Here is a 19,357-nt window from a genome sequence, read left to right as displayed (position 1 = left end):
GGTGAGTGATGGTTAATTTTCATTTATTTTGCAACCCGGGCAGGACGGAGCAGGAATACTCTGCACTAGAGTACTCCTTTAAGTTGGCCTTGAAAGAATGGCGACATCTCTTGGAGGGCTCTGTATATCCACTTTCCATTTTTACTGACCACAAGAACTTGATATATCTGCAGACTGCTCATCGTCTCAACCCTCGACAGGCCCGTTGGTCTCTGTTTTTCTCCAGATTTGACTTTTTTATTCATTTCCGGCCAGCAGAGAAGAATCACCGTGTTGACGTGCTATCTAGATCCTCTGAAGTACTAGATCTAGAGTCACATCCTCAACATATTATACCTCCCGATTGTCTCATTACTGCAGCTCCAGCAACTCTTCAGCACCTGCCTCCTGGGAAGACGTTACTCCCCGCTTAAGACTCCGAATCTTGAAATGGGGTCATTCCTCAATTTTGTCTTTGACTTCGTCCACTCTTGTTCGGTCTGTGTCCAGGACAAGACCCCTCGTGCCAAGCCTGCTGGTCTACTACAACCTTTGCCAGTTCCTGAGTTGCCCTGGACCAACATAGCAATGGACTTCATCACCAACCTTCCATCTTCCAGCGGCAACACAGTCATCTGGGTTGAGGTTGACCGGTTTTCTAAAATGGCTCATTTTGTACCCTTGCCAGGTTTGCCATCTGCACCGCAGCTTGCCAAGCTATTATTCACCCACATCTTCCGTCTCCATGGTTTGCCTACCCATATTGTCTCCGATCGGGGGGTCCAATTCATCTCCAAGTTCTGGAGGGTCCTCTGTTCCCGTCTCCAAGTAAAATTGGACTTCTCCTCGGCTTACCACCCTCAATCCAATGGTCAAGTTGAAAGGGTGAATCAGGTCCTGGGGGACTATCTTTGCCATTTTGTCTCAGCCCGTCAAGACGACTGGACCGATTTACTACCCTGGGCCGAATTTTTGTATAATCATAGGACTTCTGAATCCACTGGAACTTCCCCCTTTTTTTGGTCTTCGGCCTTCATCCTTGTCCACCTCTTCCCTTGTCTTCCTCTTCCTCCGGAGTACCTATGGCTGACGAACTGGTTCGGAATTTCACCTCCATCTGGAAGAAGACTCGTCACTCCCTTCTTCTTGCTACAAAGTCACATGCGGACAGGAAAAGATGACCTCCTCCTGAGATCTCTCCTGGGGACAAGGTGTGGTTGTCCTCCAAGTACATCCGCTTTAAGGTATCCTCTTATAAACTTGATCCACGTTTTCTGCCTCCCTATAAAGTCAAAAAACGACTTAATCCCGTGGCTTATTCCCTCCATCTGCCTCCCTCTCTCCGGATCCCGAATTCCTTCCATGTCTCCCTCTTGAAACCTGTCATCCACAACCGTTTTTCTCAAAAATACATCACGCCTTCCTCCATCTCTGGTACCTCTGATGTTTTTGCTGTGAAAGAAATTCTTGGCTCCAAGCTGGTCAGAGGGAAACGCTACTTCCTTAGGGATTGGGAAGAATTCAGTCCTGAGGAGAGGTCTTGGGAGTCTCAGGACAATATTCTGGACCAAGATCTTCTTAAAAGGTTTCTGAGCTGTAAGAAGAGGGGGAGACCAAAGGGGGGAACTGTCACGTGCTGCTCTCCGGCCGCAAGCTCTGGCCGTGAGCGCAGAGTCCCATGGTCCTCGTCTGTTGGAGGGGCTGGGATTCACAGGGGGACGTGCCCGCATGAGAATCCCAGCCCATCACTTACCCCGCTCTGCTGCCACTGTAACTCAGCTCCGCCGTGCTCGTCCCCGTCTCCTAGGGCGCGCGCGGCAGAGCTCTGTGCCCATAATTAGTCTTCCACCTGACACCACATTATAAGTTCTCCTCCCACACACCCCTGCCGGATCTTTAGTGCCTATTGCCTGAGAGAAAGCGTACCCTATTGCCTGTTTGCCATACCCGTGTACCCAGACCTTCCCGCTACGTTTTTTGACTACGAACCTTTGCCGCCGGCCTTGACCTTCTGCTACGTTGACTACGCCTCTGTCTCATCCTCCTGTACCTCGCCTTGCCCAGTTACCTCTGTGGTCGAGCCATATTGGGGGTAGCGACCTGGGTGTCGCCTGCCGCAGCAAATCCATCCTGCTTGAAGACCAGCGGCACCTTAGACTCCGCTCCCCGATGCGGTCCGAGTCATCAGCCACACAGGTAGAGAGTCCACATCCTGTTCCAGACTGCCCACATTCAGGTGCGTAACATTAACTCTGCAGGGTGCCCAAACTTTTGCAGATGCCATTTTTTTGTTTTCTGTTATTTTGAAAGTGTAAATGATGGAAATAAAATCTAACTTTTGTTGACATATTATAAGATTGTCTAATTTGTAATTTGATGCCTTTTGGAGATTTTTCCATCTTTCCTTGGCTTCTTTATGCACATTAATACAAAATTTTACCTGGGGTGCTCAAACTTTTGATCCCACTGTACCCAAAATTGGTAGAAAGAGCTGCAGATCAGGGTACAAAAAATTATCCCTCATACAGCCCTGTATGCAAAAAAAGGAAAGTGTTAGAGAGGTTAGAATAGGGTGATTTAAAAGATACTAATTTTGTTTAAAAAGGTTTTGTTTTTTTTTGTTTTTTTTAACTAGTACAATAATAGTGAAGCATGTAAACATGGATATCATTTTGATCATATTGACCCGAAGAATAAATAGAACATGTTATTTTTATGGTAAAGTGCACTGCGTGAAAGTGAAACCCTCCAAAATTAGCAAAATGGCATTTTTCTTTTCAATTTAACTAACCCCAAAATGTTATTTAACTACATAAATAGCAAAAATGTTAAAAATAAAAGTGTCGGCCCTTTAAAAAATGATGAGGAAGTATTTGGAGTATCTTGATAAAAATAAATGTATGACTCCATATCAGCATGGCTTTATGGGGGATTGGTCCTGTCAAACTAACCTGATCAGCTTTTATGAGGAGGTGAGCTCCAGACTGGACCAGGGAAATTGCTGGATGTTGTATATCCAAAGATTTTTCCAAAGCATTTGATACAGTGCCACATAAAAGGTTGGTGTATAAAATGAGAAATATTGGGCTGGGGGAGAATGTGTGTAAGTAGGTAAGTAACTGGCTCAGTGATAGGAAACAGGGGATATTAATGGTACTCATTCTGATTGGGTGACTGTTACTAGTGGGGTTCCACAGGGGTCAGTCTTGGGTCCTATTCTATTTAATATAATTATTAATGACCTTGTAGAGGGGTTGAATAGTAAAGTAGCAATCTTTACAGATGATACTAAACTCTTTTAAGTGGTCAACACAATAGAGGACAGTGCACTGTTACAAATGGATCTGGATAGGTTGGAAGTTTGGGATGGGAAGTGGCAGATGAAGTTCAACACTGATAAATGTAAGGTAAGTCACATGGGGAGGAAAAATCCTGGCTGGGATTATGTATTAAATGGGAGAACACTTGGGACAACTGACATGGAAAAGGACTTAGGGGTCTTAGTTAACAGTAAATTTAGCTGTTGTGACCATTGTCGGGCAGCTGCTGCCAAAGCAAATAAAATCATGGGGTGCATCAATAGATGTATAGATGCTCACGACAAGGAAATAATTCTAAACGTAACGAGATAGATTCACCGGCACCGCCACTCAAAATAAAAATCCTGCCATGTTTGACTGTTCAAAAGTCCAGGAACACCTGTCTGCACTGATGACCCCTTTTCTAGACAATGCACGGTAGTGCTCATGTGTAAGGAAAGTTCACAACAGGTACGATCACTATGCAAAGAAAAGAAACGGAGCACATACCACGTTAAGATGCCTTCATATTCGGTATTTCTTTATTTCTTCATATCGGGGTAAGCGGTACAATGGTAAGGAGGGTGGACGGGTGCTGGGGGGAACCACGAGCAACGGTCCATATCACACGGAATCGCGCTTCATCAGGCTCTGATGAAGCGCGATTCCGCGTGATACGGACCATTGCCCGTGGCTCCCCCAGTACCCGTCCACCCTCCTTACCCTTGTATTGCTTACCCCGATATGAAGAAATAAAGAAATACAGAATATGAAGGCATCTTAACTTGATATGTGCTCTGTTTCTTTTCTTTGCTTTGCACAAGGAAATAATTCTACCGCTGTACAAATCACTAGTCAGACCACACTTGTACACTGGTGCCCAATACTGTACACAGTATTCCATGAAAGATATAGTGGAGCTGGAGAGGGTTCAGAGACAGGCAACCAGAATAATAAGGGGAATGGGAGGACTACAGTATCCAGAAAGATTATCAGAATTAGGGTTATTAAGTTTAGAAAAAAAGAAGGCTTAGAGGCGACCTAATAACTATGTATAAATATATCAGGGGACAGTACATGTGGAGTAACAACATTACAGGTTATGGATTCTAGATTTATATTGACAGAAGGTTGATCCAGAGATTTATTCTGACTGCCATATTTGGAGTCAGGAAGGGATTTTTATCTCTAAGATGAGTGTTTTTTTGCCTTCCTCTGGATCAACTCAATAGGGACTCAGTAGGGACTCATTAGACATATAGGTTGAACTTGATGGACTTTTTTCAACCTTTTTTTAACAAGTATGTTACTATTTTACCCACAAACATTTTTATGGTAAAATAAAAGCTATCGTTACAAAATACAAGCTCTTATATGGGTTTGTAGAATGGAAAAATAAAAAAGTCATGGATTTTAGAATGCTAGGAGGAATAAAGGAAAATGTAAAAATGAAACTAGCTGTGTCCCTAAGGCCATGTGTCCTTAAGGGGTTATAACGATAATCAATTTATATAGTTTTTCTATTACTGTACTACGTTAATAAAAAGTCCACTTTTTTTTTTTATAAAAAAATCAATTGGCTTAAAGTTGTCTTCTTCTGACCCCTATAACTTTCAGATTTTTCTGTATATGGAACTGTATAAGGGCTTATTTTTTGCACTGTGATCTGGGACTTTTTGATCACGTTTTTCTGGCATATGCTGGCATTTGGTATGTTTTTTATATTCACGCTATTTACTGTGTGGGATCATAAACATTTTTATTTTAATAGTCTGAACAATTACGTATACAACAATACTCAATATGCTTATTAGTGTTGAGCGGCATAGGCCATATTCGAATTCGCGAATATTCGCGAATATATGGACGAATATTCGTCATATTCGCGAATATTCGCATATTCGCAATATTCTCGTTTTATTTTCGCATATGCGAATATTCGCGTGTGCGAAAATTAACATATGCGAAAATTTGCATATACAAAAATTAGCATAAGTGAAAATTCGCATATGTGAACATTAGCATATGCAAATTTTCGCACATGCGAAAATTCGCACACCAGTCTCACACAGTAGTATTAGAGCCTTCTTACACCATATAAGCTGGAAGCAGAGAGGGATGATCACTGTGATGTGTACTGTGAAAAAAAAAAAAACGAATATTCGTAATTACGAATATATAGCGCTGTATTCGCGAATATTCGCAAATTCGCGAATATGCGATATTCGCAAATAAAATTCGAATTGCGAATATTCGCGAGCAACACTAATGCTTATTATATTTATTATAAGGGAGGGTTTTTTATATAATTTTACTAACTTCTTTTTGGCATTCGGGCATGCTGGGAGTTGTAGATTGGCACTCTGAGAAACACTGATATAAAATGTTACTGAGGCCTGCAGGCTTATCTTATATCTTATCTGGAGATATGGATAAGGTTCTTCCCAATACATCCCCTAACTCAGCATTCTCTAAAGCATGCATTAAGTAGATCAAGTTGTGTGTAACCTGACTGGTACCATATAAGGCTGGGTCCACACTACGTTTTGTCCCATACGGGAGCGCATACGGGAGGAGGGAGCTAAAAGCTCGCGCTCCCGTATGTGACCGTATGCGCTCCCGTATGCCATTCACTTCAATGAGCCGACCGGAGTGAAACGTTCGGTCCGGTCGGCTCATTTTTGAGCCGTATGCGCTTTTACAACCGGACCTAAAACCGTGGTTGACCACGGTTTTAGGTCCGGTTGTAAAAGCGCATACGGCGCAAAAATGAGCCGACCGGACCGAACGTTTCACTCCGGTCGGCTCATTGAAGTGAATGACATACGGGAGCGCATACGGTCACATACGGGAGCGCGAGGTTTTAGCTCCCTCCTGCCGTATGCGCTCCCGTATGGGACAAAACGTAGTGTGGACCCAGCCTAAGTTGTGTGGGGAATTTTAGTGAGGTCTCCATGAGGCTAGATTCACACAGCCATCTGCACCAACCCGTTAAGGTTCCAATTAGCCGATCGGACCCTAAAACGGGTAAGATACAAACGGCCACCACCCGGTTATGACTGACCTCATTCACTTGCATGGGGTCCGTCGGTGACCAGCTAATTTTACAGGATTTTTAGCAGAGAGAAAAATACTGCTTGCACAATTTTTTTCCTCTGCTAAACTACCATCCTTCCGGCCAGCTAGCCAACGCAACTCTGAAAAGTGGAGTCCGATGGCAATGTGAGCAAGGCCTTAGAGTAACCTGCTAGCTGCCTTTTCTGGCAGCAGTACATCTCTCTCTCTCTTTTTATCCACTTAAAGGGGTACTACGCCCCTAGACATCTTATTCCCTATCGAAAGGATAGGGGATAAGATGTCTGATTGTGGGGGTCCCACTGCTGGGGACCCCAATGATCTCTTCTGTAGCACCCCGTTTCTTAGCTGCACAGAGTGAGGATCACTCTGTGGCTTATGACAGGCGATGCAGGGAACGGAGCATCGTGACATCACACCCCCTCCCATAGACATGCATTGAGGGGGTGGGGCATGACATCACGAGGTGGCGGAGCCGTGACATCACAATACTCCTTCCCCTGTATCGCCGGTCATCAGCCACAGAGTGATCCTTGCTCTGTGCAGCTGAGAAACGGGGTTGCTGCAGGAAAGATCACGTAGGTCCCCATTGGTGGGACCCCTGCAATCAAACATCTTATCCTCTATCCTTTCGATAAGGGATAAGATGTCTAGGGGCAGAGTTTAAAGCTCAGTCCTTAAATCAGAATCCCACTGGCACATCTCAAAGTAGGTGAAAGGTATCCTTTATATCCTGAGGATAGAAAAGTTCAGGGAAGAAGTACAGGCCAAGTCATGGGATACAATAAATTATATTTTAATAAGATCCAAAGTGTGTATAGTGAACCTGATGCTAATTTTGCAAACTGGGGCAATCTCATATAGGCCTCTGACTAAATTATATGAATACATAACACATTTAGAAATGTGTGGATTATTTATGTCTCTATATGAATGATAGAATTTCTTAGTTTTGGTAAATACATAAATACCTGCATTGTATACCTTACTTTTACACTTCATTAAAAAAGAATGCTAAAAAATTACACTGTGTGCCCAAGATATAATTGTATTACTTGTCTTTCATTTTTTCAGGGCTTCAGACAGTTGGCATTTTTCGTATTGGAAGTTCAAAGAAAAGAGTTAACCAGGTCAGTGCTAAGAGTACTCCTGTTTATTTAGTGTTATAGGTATACATACAAAACTCATAAAGTAACACATTGTACAATATACTATACAGATAAACAATTTCTGCAGCTTGAAACCAGCACTCTATGGCAAATCTTTCAAAATATCAACTCAAAATAAGAAAAAAAACTGAAAATGAAAAAAATACAATAAAAAATAAATAAATATATATATATATATATATATATATATATATATATATATACAGTGGTCCTTCAACATACGATGGTAATTCGTTCCAAACGACCCATCGTTTGTCGAATCCATCGTATGTTGAGGGATCCATGCAATGTAAAGTATAGGAAGCTGTACTCACCTGTCCCCGTCGCTCCGGACCAGGTCCTCACCACTTCCGATGCTGTCCCAGGGGCTCCCGATGCTGTCCCGCTGCTCCGGTGTCTTCTTCGCGATCCTCCCGTGTCTTGCGCATCTTCTCCTGGGTCCGGGCCTCGCTTTCTGGTGACGTTATTACGCTGCTGCGCCGGCGCGTCGTGCGCAGTGACATAATAACGCCGGAAATCGAGGCCCGGTCCCTGGAGAAGATGCGCAGGACACCGGAGGATCGCGAAGTGGATCCGGAGCAGCGGGAATAGGTAAGCGAACCTGCCAGGGATGCTTAAACTGCTATCCGACAGTAGCTTAAGCATTTTGCGCTGTCGGATAGCAGTTAATGCGATGGCCCCGACATATAAAAGCATCGTATGTCGATGCTGACATCGACATGCGATGGCCTCTGAGAGGCCATAGTATGTCGATTTTATCATATGTCGGGGCCATCGTAGGTCGGGGGGTTACTGTATACAGGTAACAAATATACATAAGCCATTGCTTACAGACTAAAGTGAGAGCATGCACGTTAGTAATAAATCACCTGTTGATCTTTATTGACCCCCACCATGACTTGTTTGCGGGCATTTTTTCAGTTAAATAAAAACGTAATTGGCTAGATCTTCTAGCCAGTGGCACACATTGCAAACTTGCATTTGTCAAGGGATACACCACAGAATATATCAGAATACAATTTTGGTTAATATCCTGATGTTAAACAGCAGCATACCCCTATAACGTGATATGAATGGGGCCTCATGAGCTGCTGAGTATTTATAACCTGAGTGTTATGTTTACTCTTTGCCTGATAGCTAAGTGATACATTTATTTGTTAGTTAGGTGCTATGTTCTCAGTTTTCTGGCTTTCAAATTCTCATAATTTATGTTTCAACAAAAACTGTAAGCAGAAAATAAAAAAGGTTGTAAGTAAATAAGTAGTAGACATTAAAGGGGTATTCCAGGATTTTTTTTTATTTGACTATGCTACAGGGGCTGTAAAGTTAGTGTAGATCATAATATAGTATCTGTACCTGTGTGTGACGGTTTTTAACAATTCTTCTGTGATTTTCACCTCACTATTTATTTTTACCAGCATACAAAATGACTGTTGTCTCAGATTTTTCCCAGCTTGCAATGTGGCCGAGACCTGACTCGCTAGTCAGCTTATGTCAGAGAGCCTGCCTGATTCAATGGGTGGAGGGATCAATCTGCAACTAATGCAACACTTTTGTTTCAATGGGTGGGGTGGCTGATGTGTGGGAGGGGGGGGAAATGGCATTGTGGGATTTGTAGTCAAAAAAACATAAGTCAAACAGGAAATATAAGTTCACAAAAAGCTAGCCACAGTGTTATGGTAATCTCACAACATAGCCATTTAGCCTCAAGACAAGTGCAGATCCTTCCTAAGCATGTCCATTACTGTCTGCCTGGTACGTACTAAAATCACCTTATCGTAGATAACCCCTTTAAACACTGTTTTATATATATTATATAGGCACAGGACGGCAAATCCACAAGTACTACAATGTGTTTTGCATTGGTACCTGTTCTCTCCTAATTTCCATATTTATTGGTGGTGGTTGTGTCTATGAATCTCAATATTCTCATTTGTAGTGTGTTGTTAACAAATGTCCCACACATACAGTAAGTAAATGCATGCTATACAATTTAACTTGTCTGCCTTTGTAGAAAACGTACACTGGTATATGTATATTTGTAGAGTCCATTTGAATTGAAAAGCTTTCCTGACATTTCAGATACAGGTTAGAACGGGTATACCAACACAAAATACAAATGCAGTGCCAAAAGAAAATCAAGGAAGCAGGGGCGGACTGACACCACTCAGGGCCCCCGGACCAAATAAAGCAAGGGCCCCCAGCAAGACTCCACCCCTGGCCCCACCTCTGCCCCGCCCCTATTCCCGCTCATTATGTATATGAATATTTGCTATAGAAAGGAATAGGGGGTACAGTGCGCTTGAGGCTATGGGGTACTTTGAGGGATGGCAATGCCAATCACCTTAACTACACCAAGTGCCTTAAAACACTGAACTCCTCCTTTTTGTGCCAACTTGGGATCTCTGTCTGTGATAACCAGTCGAACTTGGCTCCAGTCTCCACTCACCTTTAACCCCTTAAGGACCAGGCCATTTTACACCTGAGGACCAGAGCGTTTTTTGAACATCTGACCACTGTCACTTTAACCCCTTAACGACGCAGGACGTATATTTACGTCCTGCGCTGGCTCCCGCAATATGAAGCATCACATTGCGTCGGTCAACGGCCGGGACCCACGGCTAATACCACACATCGCCGATCGCGGCAATGTGCGGTATTAACCCTTTAGAAGCGGCAGTCAAAGCTGACCGCCGCTTCTAAAGTGAAAGTATCCCTGCTGCTCAGTCGGGCTGTTCGGGACCGCCGCGGTGAAATTGCGGCATCCCGAACAGCTTACATGACACCGGGAGGGCCCTTACCTGCCTCCTCGGTGTCTGATCGTCGAATGACTGCTCCGTGCCTGAGATCCAGGCAGGAGCAGTCAAGCGCCGATAATACTGATCACAGGCGTGTAAATACACGCCAGTGATCTGTGTAAGAGATCAGTGTGTGCAGTGTTATAGGACCTATGGGACCTATAACACTGCAAAAAAAAGTTAAAAAAAGTGTTACTAAAGGTCATTTAACCCCTTCCCTAATAAAAGTTTGAATCACTCCCCTTTTCCCATAAAAAAAATAAAACAGTGTAAATAAAAATAAAAATAAACATATGTGGTATCGCCGCATGCGTAAATGTAAACTATAAAAATATATTGTTAATTAAACCGCACGGTCAATGGCGTACACGTAAAAAATTTCGTAAAAAACGTATTTTGGTCACTTTTTATACCATTAAAAAATGAATAAAAAGAAAAGTGATCAAAAAGTCTGATCAAAACAAAAATCATACCGATAAAAACTTCAGATCACGGCGCAAAAAATGAGACCTCATACGACCTCATACGGCCCCGTACAAAATGGCGTTTTTTCTTCAATTTTGTCGGACAATTATTTCTTAATTTTTGGGTAAAATAACTAATGTCACTGCAAAGTAGAATGGGTGACGCAAAAAAATAAGCCATAATATGGATTTTTAGGTGGAAAATTGAAAGGGTTATGATTTTTAAAAGTAAAGAGTAAAAAACGAAAGCGCAAAAACTGAAAAACCCTGAGTCCTTAAGGGGTTAAACATTTATAACTTTGGAATGCTTTTAGTTATCATTCTGATTCTGAGATTGTTTTTCCGTGACATATTCTACTTTAACATGGTGGTAAATTTTTGTGGTAACTTGCATCCTTTCTTGGTGAAAAATCCCAAAATTTGATGAAAAAATTGAAAATTTTGCATTTTTCTAACTTTGAAGCTCTCTGCTTGTAAGGAAAATGGATATTCCAAATAATTTTTTTTATTCACATATACAATATGTCTACTTTATGTTTGCATCATAAAATTGACAAGTTTTTACTTTTGGAAGACACCAGAGGGCTTCAAATTTCAGCAGCAATTTTCCAATTTTTCACAAAATTTTCAAACTCACTATTTTTCAGGGACCAGTTCAGGATTGAAGTGGATATGAAGGGTCTTCATATTAGAAATACCCCATGAAAGACCCCTTTATAAAAAACTGCACCCCCAAAGTATTCAAAATGACATTCAGTAAGTGTGTTAACCCTTTAGGTGTTTCACAGGAATAGCAGCAAAGTGAAGGAGAAAATTCCAAATCTTCATTTTTTACACTTGCATGTTCTTGTAGACCCAATTTTTGAATTTTTATAAGGGGTAAAAGGAGATATACTTGTATTTGTAGCCCAATTTCTCTTGAGTAAGTACATACCTCATATGTCTATGTAAAGTGTTCGGTGGGCGCAGTAGAGGGCTCAGAAGCGAAGGAGCGACAAGGGGATTTTGGAGAGTAAGTTTTTCTGAAATGTTTTTTGGGGGGCATGTTGCATTTAGGAAGCCCCTATGGTGCCAGAACATAAAAAAAAAAAAAAACACATGGCGTACCATTTTGTAAACTAGACCCCTTGAGGAACGTAACAAGGAATTAAGTGAGCCTTAATACCACACAGGTGTTTCGCGACTTTTGCATATGTAAAAAAAAATTTTTTTTACTAAATTGTGTGTTTCCCCCCAAATTTCAAATTTTTGCAAGGGTTAATAGCAGAAAATACCCCCCAAAATTTGTAACTCCATCTCTTCTGAGTATGGAGGTACCCCATAAGTTGACCTGAAGTGCACTACGGGCGAACTACAATGCTCAGAAGAGAACGAGTGATATTTGGCTTTTTGAGAGCAAATTTTGCTCGGGGGCATGTCGCATTTAGGAAGCCCCTATGGTGCCAGGACAGCAAACCCCCCCCCCCCCCACATGGCATACCATTTTGGAAACTAGACCCCTTGAGGAATGTAACAAGGAATAAAGTGAGCCTTAATACCCAGCAGGGGTTTCACAACTTTTGCATATGTAAAAAAAAAAAAATTTCACTAAAATGTGTGTTTCCCCCCAAATTTAACATTTTTGCAAGGGTTAATAGCAGAAAATACCCCCCAAAATTTGTAACTCCATCTCTTCTGAGTATGGAGGTACCCCATAAGTTGACCTGAAGTGCACTACGGGCGAACTACAATGCTCAGAAGAGAACGAGTGATATTTGGCTTTTTGAGAGCAAATTTTGCTCGGGGGCATGTCGCATTTAGGAAGCCCCTATGGTGCCAGGACAGCAAACCCCCCCCCACATGGCATACCATTTTGGAAACTAGACCCCTTGAGGAACGTAACAAGGAATAAAGTGAGCCTTAATACCCAGCAGGGGTTTCACAACTTTTGCATATGTAAAAAAAAAAAATTTCACTAAAATGTGTGTTTCCCCCCAAATTTAACATTTTTGCAAGGGTTAATAGCAGAACATACCCCCCAAAATTTGTAACTCCATCTCTTCTGAGAATAGAGGTACCCCATAAGTTGACCTGAAGTGCACTACGGGCGAACTACAATGCTCAGAAGAGAAGGAGTCATATTTGGCTTTTTGAGAGCAAATTTTGGTCGGGGGGCATGTCGCATTTAGGAAGCCCCTATGGTGCCAGAACAGCAAAAAAAAAACACATGGCATACCATTTTGGAAACTAAGACCCCTTGAGGAACATAACAAAGAATAAAGTGAGCCTTAATACCCAGCAGGGGTTTCACGACTTTTGCATATGTAAAAAAAAATTTCACAAAAATGTGTGTTTCCCCCCAAATTTCACATTTTTGCAAGGGTTAATAGCAGAAAATACCCCCCAAAATTTGTAACCCCATTTCTTCTGAGTATGGAAATACCCCATATGTGGACCTCAAGTGCCCTGCGGTTGAACTACAATGCTCAGAAGAGAAGGAGCGCCATTGAGCTTTTGAAAAGTGAATTTGTTTGGAATGGCAGTCAGGGGCCATGTACATTTACAAAGCCCCCAGTGCTGCCAGAACAGTGGACCCCCCCCCCCCACATGTGACCACATTTTGGAAACTACACCCCTCACAGAATTTAATAAGGGGTGCAGTGAGTATTTACACGCCACTGGCATTTGACAGATCTTTGGAACAGTGGGCTGAGCAAATGAAAAATTAAATTTTTCATTTTCACGGACCACTGTTCCAAAAATCTGCCAGACACCTGTGGGGCGTAAATGCTTACTGTACCCCTCATTACATTACGTGAGGGGTGTAGTTTCCAAAATGGGGTCACATGTTGGGGGGTCCATTGTTCTGGCACAATGGGGGCTTTGTAAACACACGTGGTCTTCAATTCCGGACACATTTTCTCTTCAAAATCCCAATGGCGATCCCTCTCATTTGAGCATTGTAGTTCGCCCGCCGAGCACTTTACATCTACATTTGGGATATTTTCTTACTCAGAAGAAATGGGGTTCAAAATTTTGGGGGGCTTTTTTCCTATTTTCCCTTGTGAAAATGAAAAATTTAGGGTAACCAGCATTTAAGTGAAAAAAAATATTTTTTTTCATTTTCCCATCCAACTTTAACGAAAATTTGCCAAACACCTGAGGGGTGCTAAGGCTCACTATACCCCTTGTTACATTCCATGAGGGGTGTAGTTTCCAAAATGGGGTCACATGTCGGTATTTATTTATTTTTTCGTTTATGTCAGAACCTGCATGCATAACCTGCATGCATCGTATGTCTTAGGGGGGATTAAACTGGCAGAGTCACTGGTAGAGAAGGATCTGGGTGTACTTGTAGATCACAGACTACAGAATAGCATGCAATGTCAGGCTGCTGCTTCCAAAGCCGGCAGGATATTGTCATGTATCAAAAGAGGCATGGACTCAAGGGACAGGGACATAATACTCCCCCTTTATAAAGCATTGGTACGGCCTCACCTGGAATATGCTGTTCAGTTTTGGGCACCTGTCCATAAAAGGGACACTGCGGAGTTGGAAAGGGTGCAGAGACGCGCGACTAAACTAATATGGGGCATGGAACATCTTAGCTATGAGGAGCGATTAAAGGAGTTACAATTGTTTAGTCTTGAGAAGAGACGTTTAAGGGGGGATATGATAAACGTATATAAGTATATTAATGGCCCATACAAAAAATATGGAGAAAAACTGTTCCAGGTTAAGAAGAAAAAGTTTAGTCTCAAGGGGCGACACGCCTTCTTTACCGTGAGGTCTGTGAATTTATGGAACGGTCTACCTCAGGAACTGGTCACAGCAGGAACAATTAACAGCTTTAAAACAGGATTAGATACATTCCTGGAACAAAATAAGATTAATGCTTATGAAGAAATATAAAATCTCATCCCTTCCCCAATATCGCGCCACACCCCTACCCCTTAATTCCCTGGTTGAACTTGATGGACATATGTCTTTTTTCGACAGTACTAACTATGTAAGAACCGCTGTAAAATTAGCCACCCCTGTGCAAATCACCAATTTAGGCTTCAAATGTACATAGTGCGCTCTCACTCTTGAGCCTTGTTATGCGCCCGCAGATCATTTTACGCCCCACATCTGGGGTATTTCCGTACTCAGGAGAAATTGCGTTACAAATTTTGGGGGTCTTTTTTTCCTTTTACCTCTTGTGAAAATAAAAAGTAAAAGGCAACACCAGCATGTTAGTGTAAAATGTTTTTTGTTTTTTACACTAACAGGCTGGTGTAGACCCCAACTTTTCCTTTTCATAAGGGGTAAAAGGAGAAAAAGCCCCCCAAAATTTGTGGTGTCATTTCTCCCGAGTACAGAGATACCCCATATGTGGCCCTAAACTGTTTCCTTGAAATACGAAAGGGATCCGAAGTGAGAGAGCGCCATGCGCATTTGAGGACTAAATGAGGGATTGCATAGGGGTGGACATAGGGGTATTCTATGCCAGTGATTCCCAAACAGGATGCCTCCAGCTGTTGCTAAACTCCCAGCATGCCTGGACAGTCAGTGGCTGTCCAGAAATGCTGTGAGTTGTTGTTTTGCAACAGCTGGAGGCTCCGTTTTGGAAACTTCCGTATAATACTTTTTAAATTTTTATTCGGGGAGAGACAGTGTAAGGGGTGTATATGTAGTGTTTCACCCTTTATTATGTGTTAGTGTAGTGTAGTGTTTTTAGGGTACGTTCACATTGGCAGAGGTTTACAGTGAGTTCCCTGCTAGGAGTTTGCGCTGCGGCGAAAAATTTGCCGCAGCTCATATTTGAAGCAGAAAACTTACTGTAAGCCTGCCCTTGTGAATGTACCCATTGGGGTGTCTTAGACACCCGCGATCCTCCTTATATTCCAGGTCACCGGGTCACCATAGACCCGTAATGACCCGGAAGCGCGCAAATCGCAAGTGTGAATTCACTTGCGATTTGCGCCGATCGCCGACATGGGGGGTCTGAGGACCCCCCTGGGCATTTGCGCAGGGGTGCCTGCTGATAGATATCAACAGTCACCCCGGTCCGGTCCCCGCCCGGCGCGCGACGGGGACCGAAATTCCCACGGACGTATGAGTACGTGCCTGGTCCTTAAGTAAGAGGGTGCAGGGACGTACTCATACGTGCCTGGTCCTTAAGAGATTAAAGGGGTACTAAGGTGGAAAACTTTTTTTTTTTTTTAAATCAACTGGTGCCAGAAAGTTAAACAGATTTGTAAATTACTTCTATTAAAAATTCGTAATCCTTCCAGTACTTATTAGCTGCTGTATACTACAGAGGAAATTCTCTTCTATTCGGGATTTCATTTCTGTCACGACCACAGTGTTCTCTGCTGACACCTCGGCCCATTTTGGGAAGAGCAGCATATGTTTGCTATGGGGATTTTCTCCTGCTCTTGGACAGTTCCTAAAATGGACAGAAGTGTCAGCAGAGAGCACTGTGGTCGTGACAGAAAAGAAACCCCAAATAGATAAGAATTCTGTTCTGTAGTATACAGCTGCTAATAAGTACTGGAAGGATTATAAAATTTTAGTAGAAATAATTTACATATCTGTTTCACTTTCTGGCACCAGTTGATTTAAAAAAAAAGTTTTCCACCGGAGTCCCTGCCTTTCACCGCTCACTACATGATGGCACAGTCAGATATATAACTCATGTCTCTGACTGTGCCATCATATAGTGAGCGGTGACTATTTTTAAAAAAATAACTTTTTTTTTTTAGATTTTCAATGACAGGCGGTGGACAGTGGGCCCTTTTCCCGGCCGGGCCTTCGGACCACAGCCGAATGGACCGGCCGGTCAGTCCGCCCATGCAAGGAAGAAAGAATATTCAAAGCAGCTCTTTCATGCCACCTTTTCCAGGAAGCTTTCCATTAAATTCAATGTTTCAAATCAACCAGGAGTCTTAAAAATTGGGAAAAACTGAAAATGTATGCCAATTAGTTTTTAACCCCTTAAGGACCAAGACCATTTCGACCTTAATGACCAGAGCATTTTTTGTACATCTGACCACTGTCAATTTAAGCATTAATAACTCTGGGATGCTTTTACTTATGAATGATGAATTTGATTTTGACATTGTTTTTTCGTGACATATTCTACTTTACCATAGTGGTAAATTTTCGTCGATACCTGCATCATTTCTTGGTGAAAAATTCGAAAATGTTGCATTTTTCTAACTTTGAAGCTCTCTGCTTGTGAGGAAAATAGACATACCAAATAAATTATATATTGATTTACATATACAATGGCCCTCATTTACTAACAGGATCCCAACACTTTTTGTCGGGTTTTGCGCCAGAATTCTGTCTGAGCCAGAATTCTGTCTGAGCCAGAATTTGCGCCCGAATCTGGCGCACATCCCGAAAAAATCACTCAGAGTGAAAAAAAAGGGGCGTTTTTCCCGACAAAAGGGGTGTGTTCCTGACAAAAACAGAAAGAACACTCCGAGTGTGAAGAATACTCAAAGGAAAGCCTGTGAGTTTTGCTTCACAGAAAACCGACAGCTCAGAGCTGTCGGTAAATTCCTCAAAACGGAGTGAATCCTGCTACCCCCAGCATGGAACAGGGTCTGTTCCATGTTGGGGGTAGTTGTAGAGGGGCTGAGGGATTGATGGCACCGGGTCTCACTTCTGAGACCCGATCCCAACAGATGTTATTAAGCAGGGGAGCGGGCGGCATGTTCCGATCCCCTGCAATGTACAGTAAACTTTCATTTTTAAATTCCCCACCAGTCCACCAGGAGCCCTGAATGGCCGGGACCGAGGAGCCAATCAGGGCTCCTGGCAGGGTTTTAATATAGTAGCGCTGTGGTGGGCAAAGATGTATAGAATCGCTGGGGGGGTATATATCTGGCTCCTCCAGCGTTTCTATCTTTCCCCCTGCTGCGCTATATCAAACTTAGTGCCCGCTGTGCTTGAATAAATGTACTGCCCCCCCAGCGCTATTATATATCTATACTGACCCCCGCTGCGCATATTTATATATATACTGACCCCCCCCCCCCCAGCTGCGCATATTAGCATTCATGCTCTCCCTGCCCTGGCTGCCAATGAATGAAAACTCTATTAGTGGCAGAACGGAAGCCTGCTGCCCGCTCAAGCTGCTAAGAGTTTGTCATTCATAGCGGGCAGCAGTTGCATATCATGCTGTGGGGGTCAGACATATGGATATATGTCTGACCCTCACATCATCCATATACAAATGCCGGCTCACCGCTAGGAATGACAAGTAAAGCAGCGCAGGGAGGCTCGCGCTGCTGCTCCTACTAGCTTACTTGTCATTCATAGCTGTGAGCCGGCATTTGTATATATATGATGTGAGGGTCAGACATATATCCATATGTCTGACTCACACAGCATGATATGCAGCAGCAGCCTTCCACTCCGCCGCTAATAGAGTTTTCATTCATTGGCAGCCAGGGGAGGGAGAGCATGAATATTAATATGCGCAGCTAGGGGGGGTGGGTGTCAGTATATATATATATATATATATATATGTAAATATGCGCAGCGGGGGTCAGTATATGCGCAGTTGGGGGGGCAGTACATTTATTCAAGCACAGGGGGCACTAAGTTTGATATAGCGCAGCAGGGGGAAAGATATATAGAAACGCTGGAGGGGCAAGATATATACACCACAGCGCTTCTATATTAAAACCCTGCCAGGAGCCCTGATTGGCTCCTCGGTCACGGCCATTCAGGGCTCCTGGTAGGGAATTTAAAAATGAAAGTTTACTGCTTAATAACATCTGATCGGATCGGGTCTCAGAAGTGAGACCCGGTGCCATCAATCCCTCAGCCCCTCTACTACTACCCCCAACATGGAACAGACCCTGTTCCATGATGGGGGTAGTAGTACAAGCACTAATGTAGTCAGAATTTGCAGAGACTTTTTTGAGTAAAGGACTTGCAAAAACACAAACCGACACTCCACTCGTAGTAAATGAGGGCCCATGTGTCTACTTTATGTTTGCATCATAAAAGTTTTAAAATTTTTCTTTTTCACGGACCACTGTTCCAAAAATCTGTCAGACACCTGTGGGGTGTAAATGTTCACTGCACCCCTTATTACATTCTGTGAGGGGTGTAGTTTCCAGAATGGGGTCACATGTGGTGGGGTTCCACCGTTCTGGCACCATGGGGCTTTGTAAACGCATTGCTATGTATTGCTATAATACCCATTGCTATGTTCCTTAAAGGATAGGGGATAAGTTTCAGATCGCGGGGGGTCCGACCGCTGGGGCCCCCCATGATCTCCCGTACGGGCCGCGGCTCTCTGCATAGAGAGCGCATGTCGACCACCGCACGAGGCGGCGGCTGACACGCGCCCTCCATTTACTGCTATGGGAGAGCCGAAGCGCTGCCTTCGGCAATTTCCGGCTCTCCCGTAGCAGTGTATGGAGGGGGCGTGTCGGCCGCTGCTTTGTGCGGTGGTCAACACGCCCTCTCTAACCGCAGTTCTCCTTTAATGGGGTACTCCGGTGAAAACCTTTTTTCTTTTAAATCAACTGGTGGCAGAAAGTTAAACATATTTGTAAATTTCTTCTATTAAAAAATCTTAATCCTTC

At 43.1% G+C, this 19,357-nt stretch overlaps 1 protein-coding gene across 1 annotated transcript in view; it reads left to right on the top strand.

Moving 5' to 3' along the window:
- LOC130291605 (rho GTPase-activating protein 6-like) overlaps positions 1–19,357 on the top strand; it is an 851,736-nt gene that overhangs the window by 578,986 nt on the left and 253,393 nt on the right. Inside the window, exon 7 of the mRNA XM_056540562.1 lies at positions 7,428–7,483. Coding sequence (XP_056396537.1) covers positions 7,428–7,483 — 56 coding nt within the window. The remainder of the gene's footprint in view (positions 1–7,427; positions 7,484–19,357) is intronic.

This window comes from Hyla sarda, chromosome 9 (genome assembly GCF_029499605.1).
Source record: "Hyla sarda isolate aHylSar1 chromosome 9, aHylSar1.hap1, whole genome shotgun sequence".
Taxonomy (NCBI): domain Eukaryota; kingdom Metazoa; phylum Chordata; class Amphibia; order Anura; family Hylidae; genus Hyla; species Hyla sarda.
This window is presented reverse-complemented; position numbering and strand designations above follow the sequence as displayed.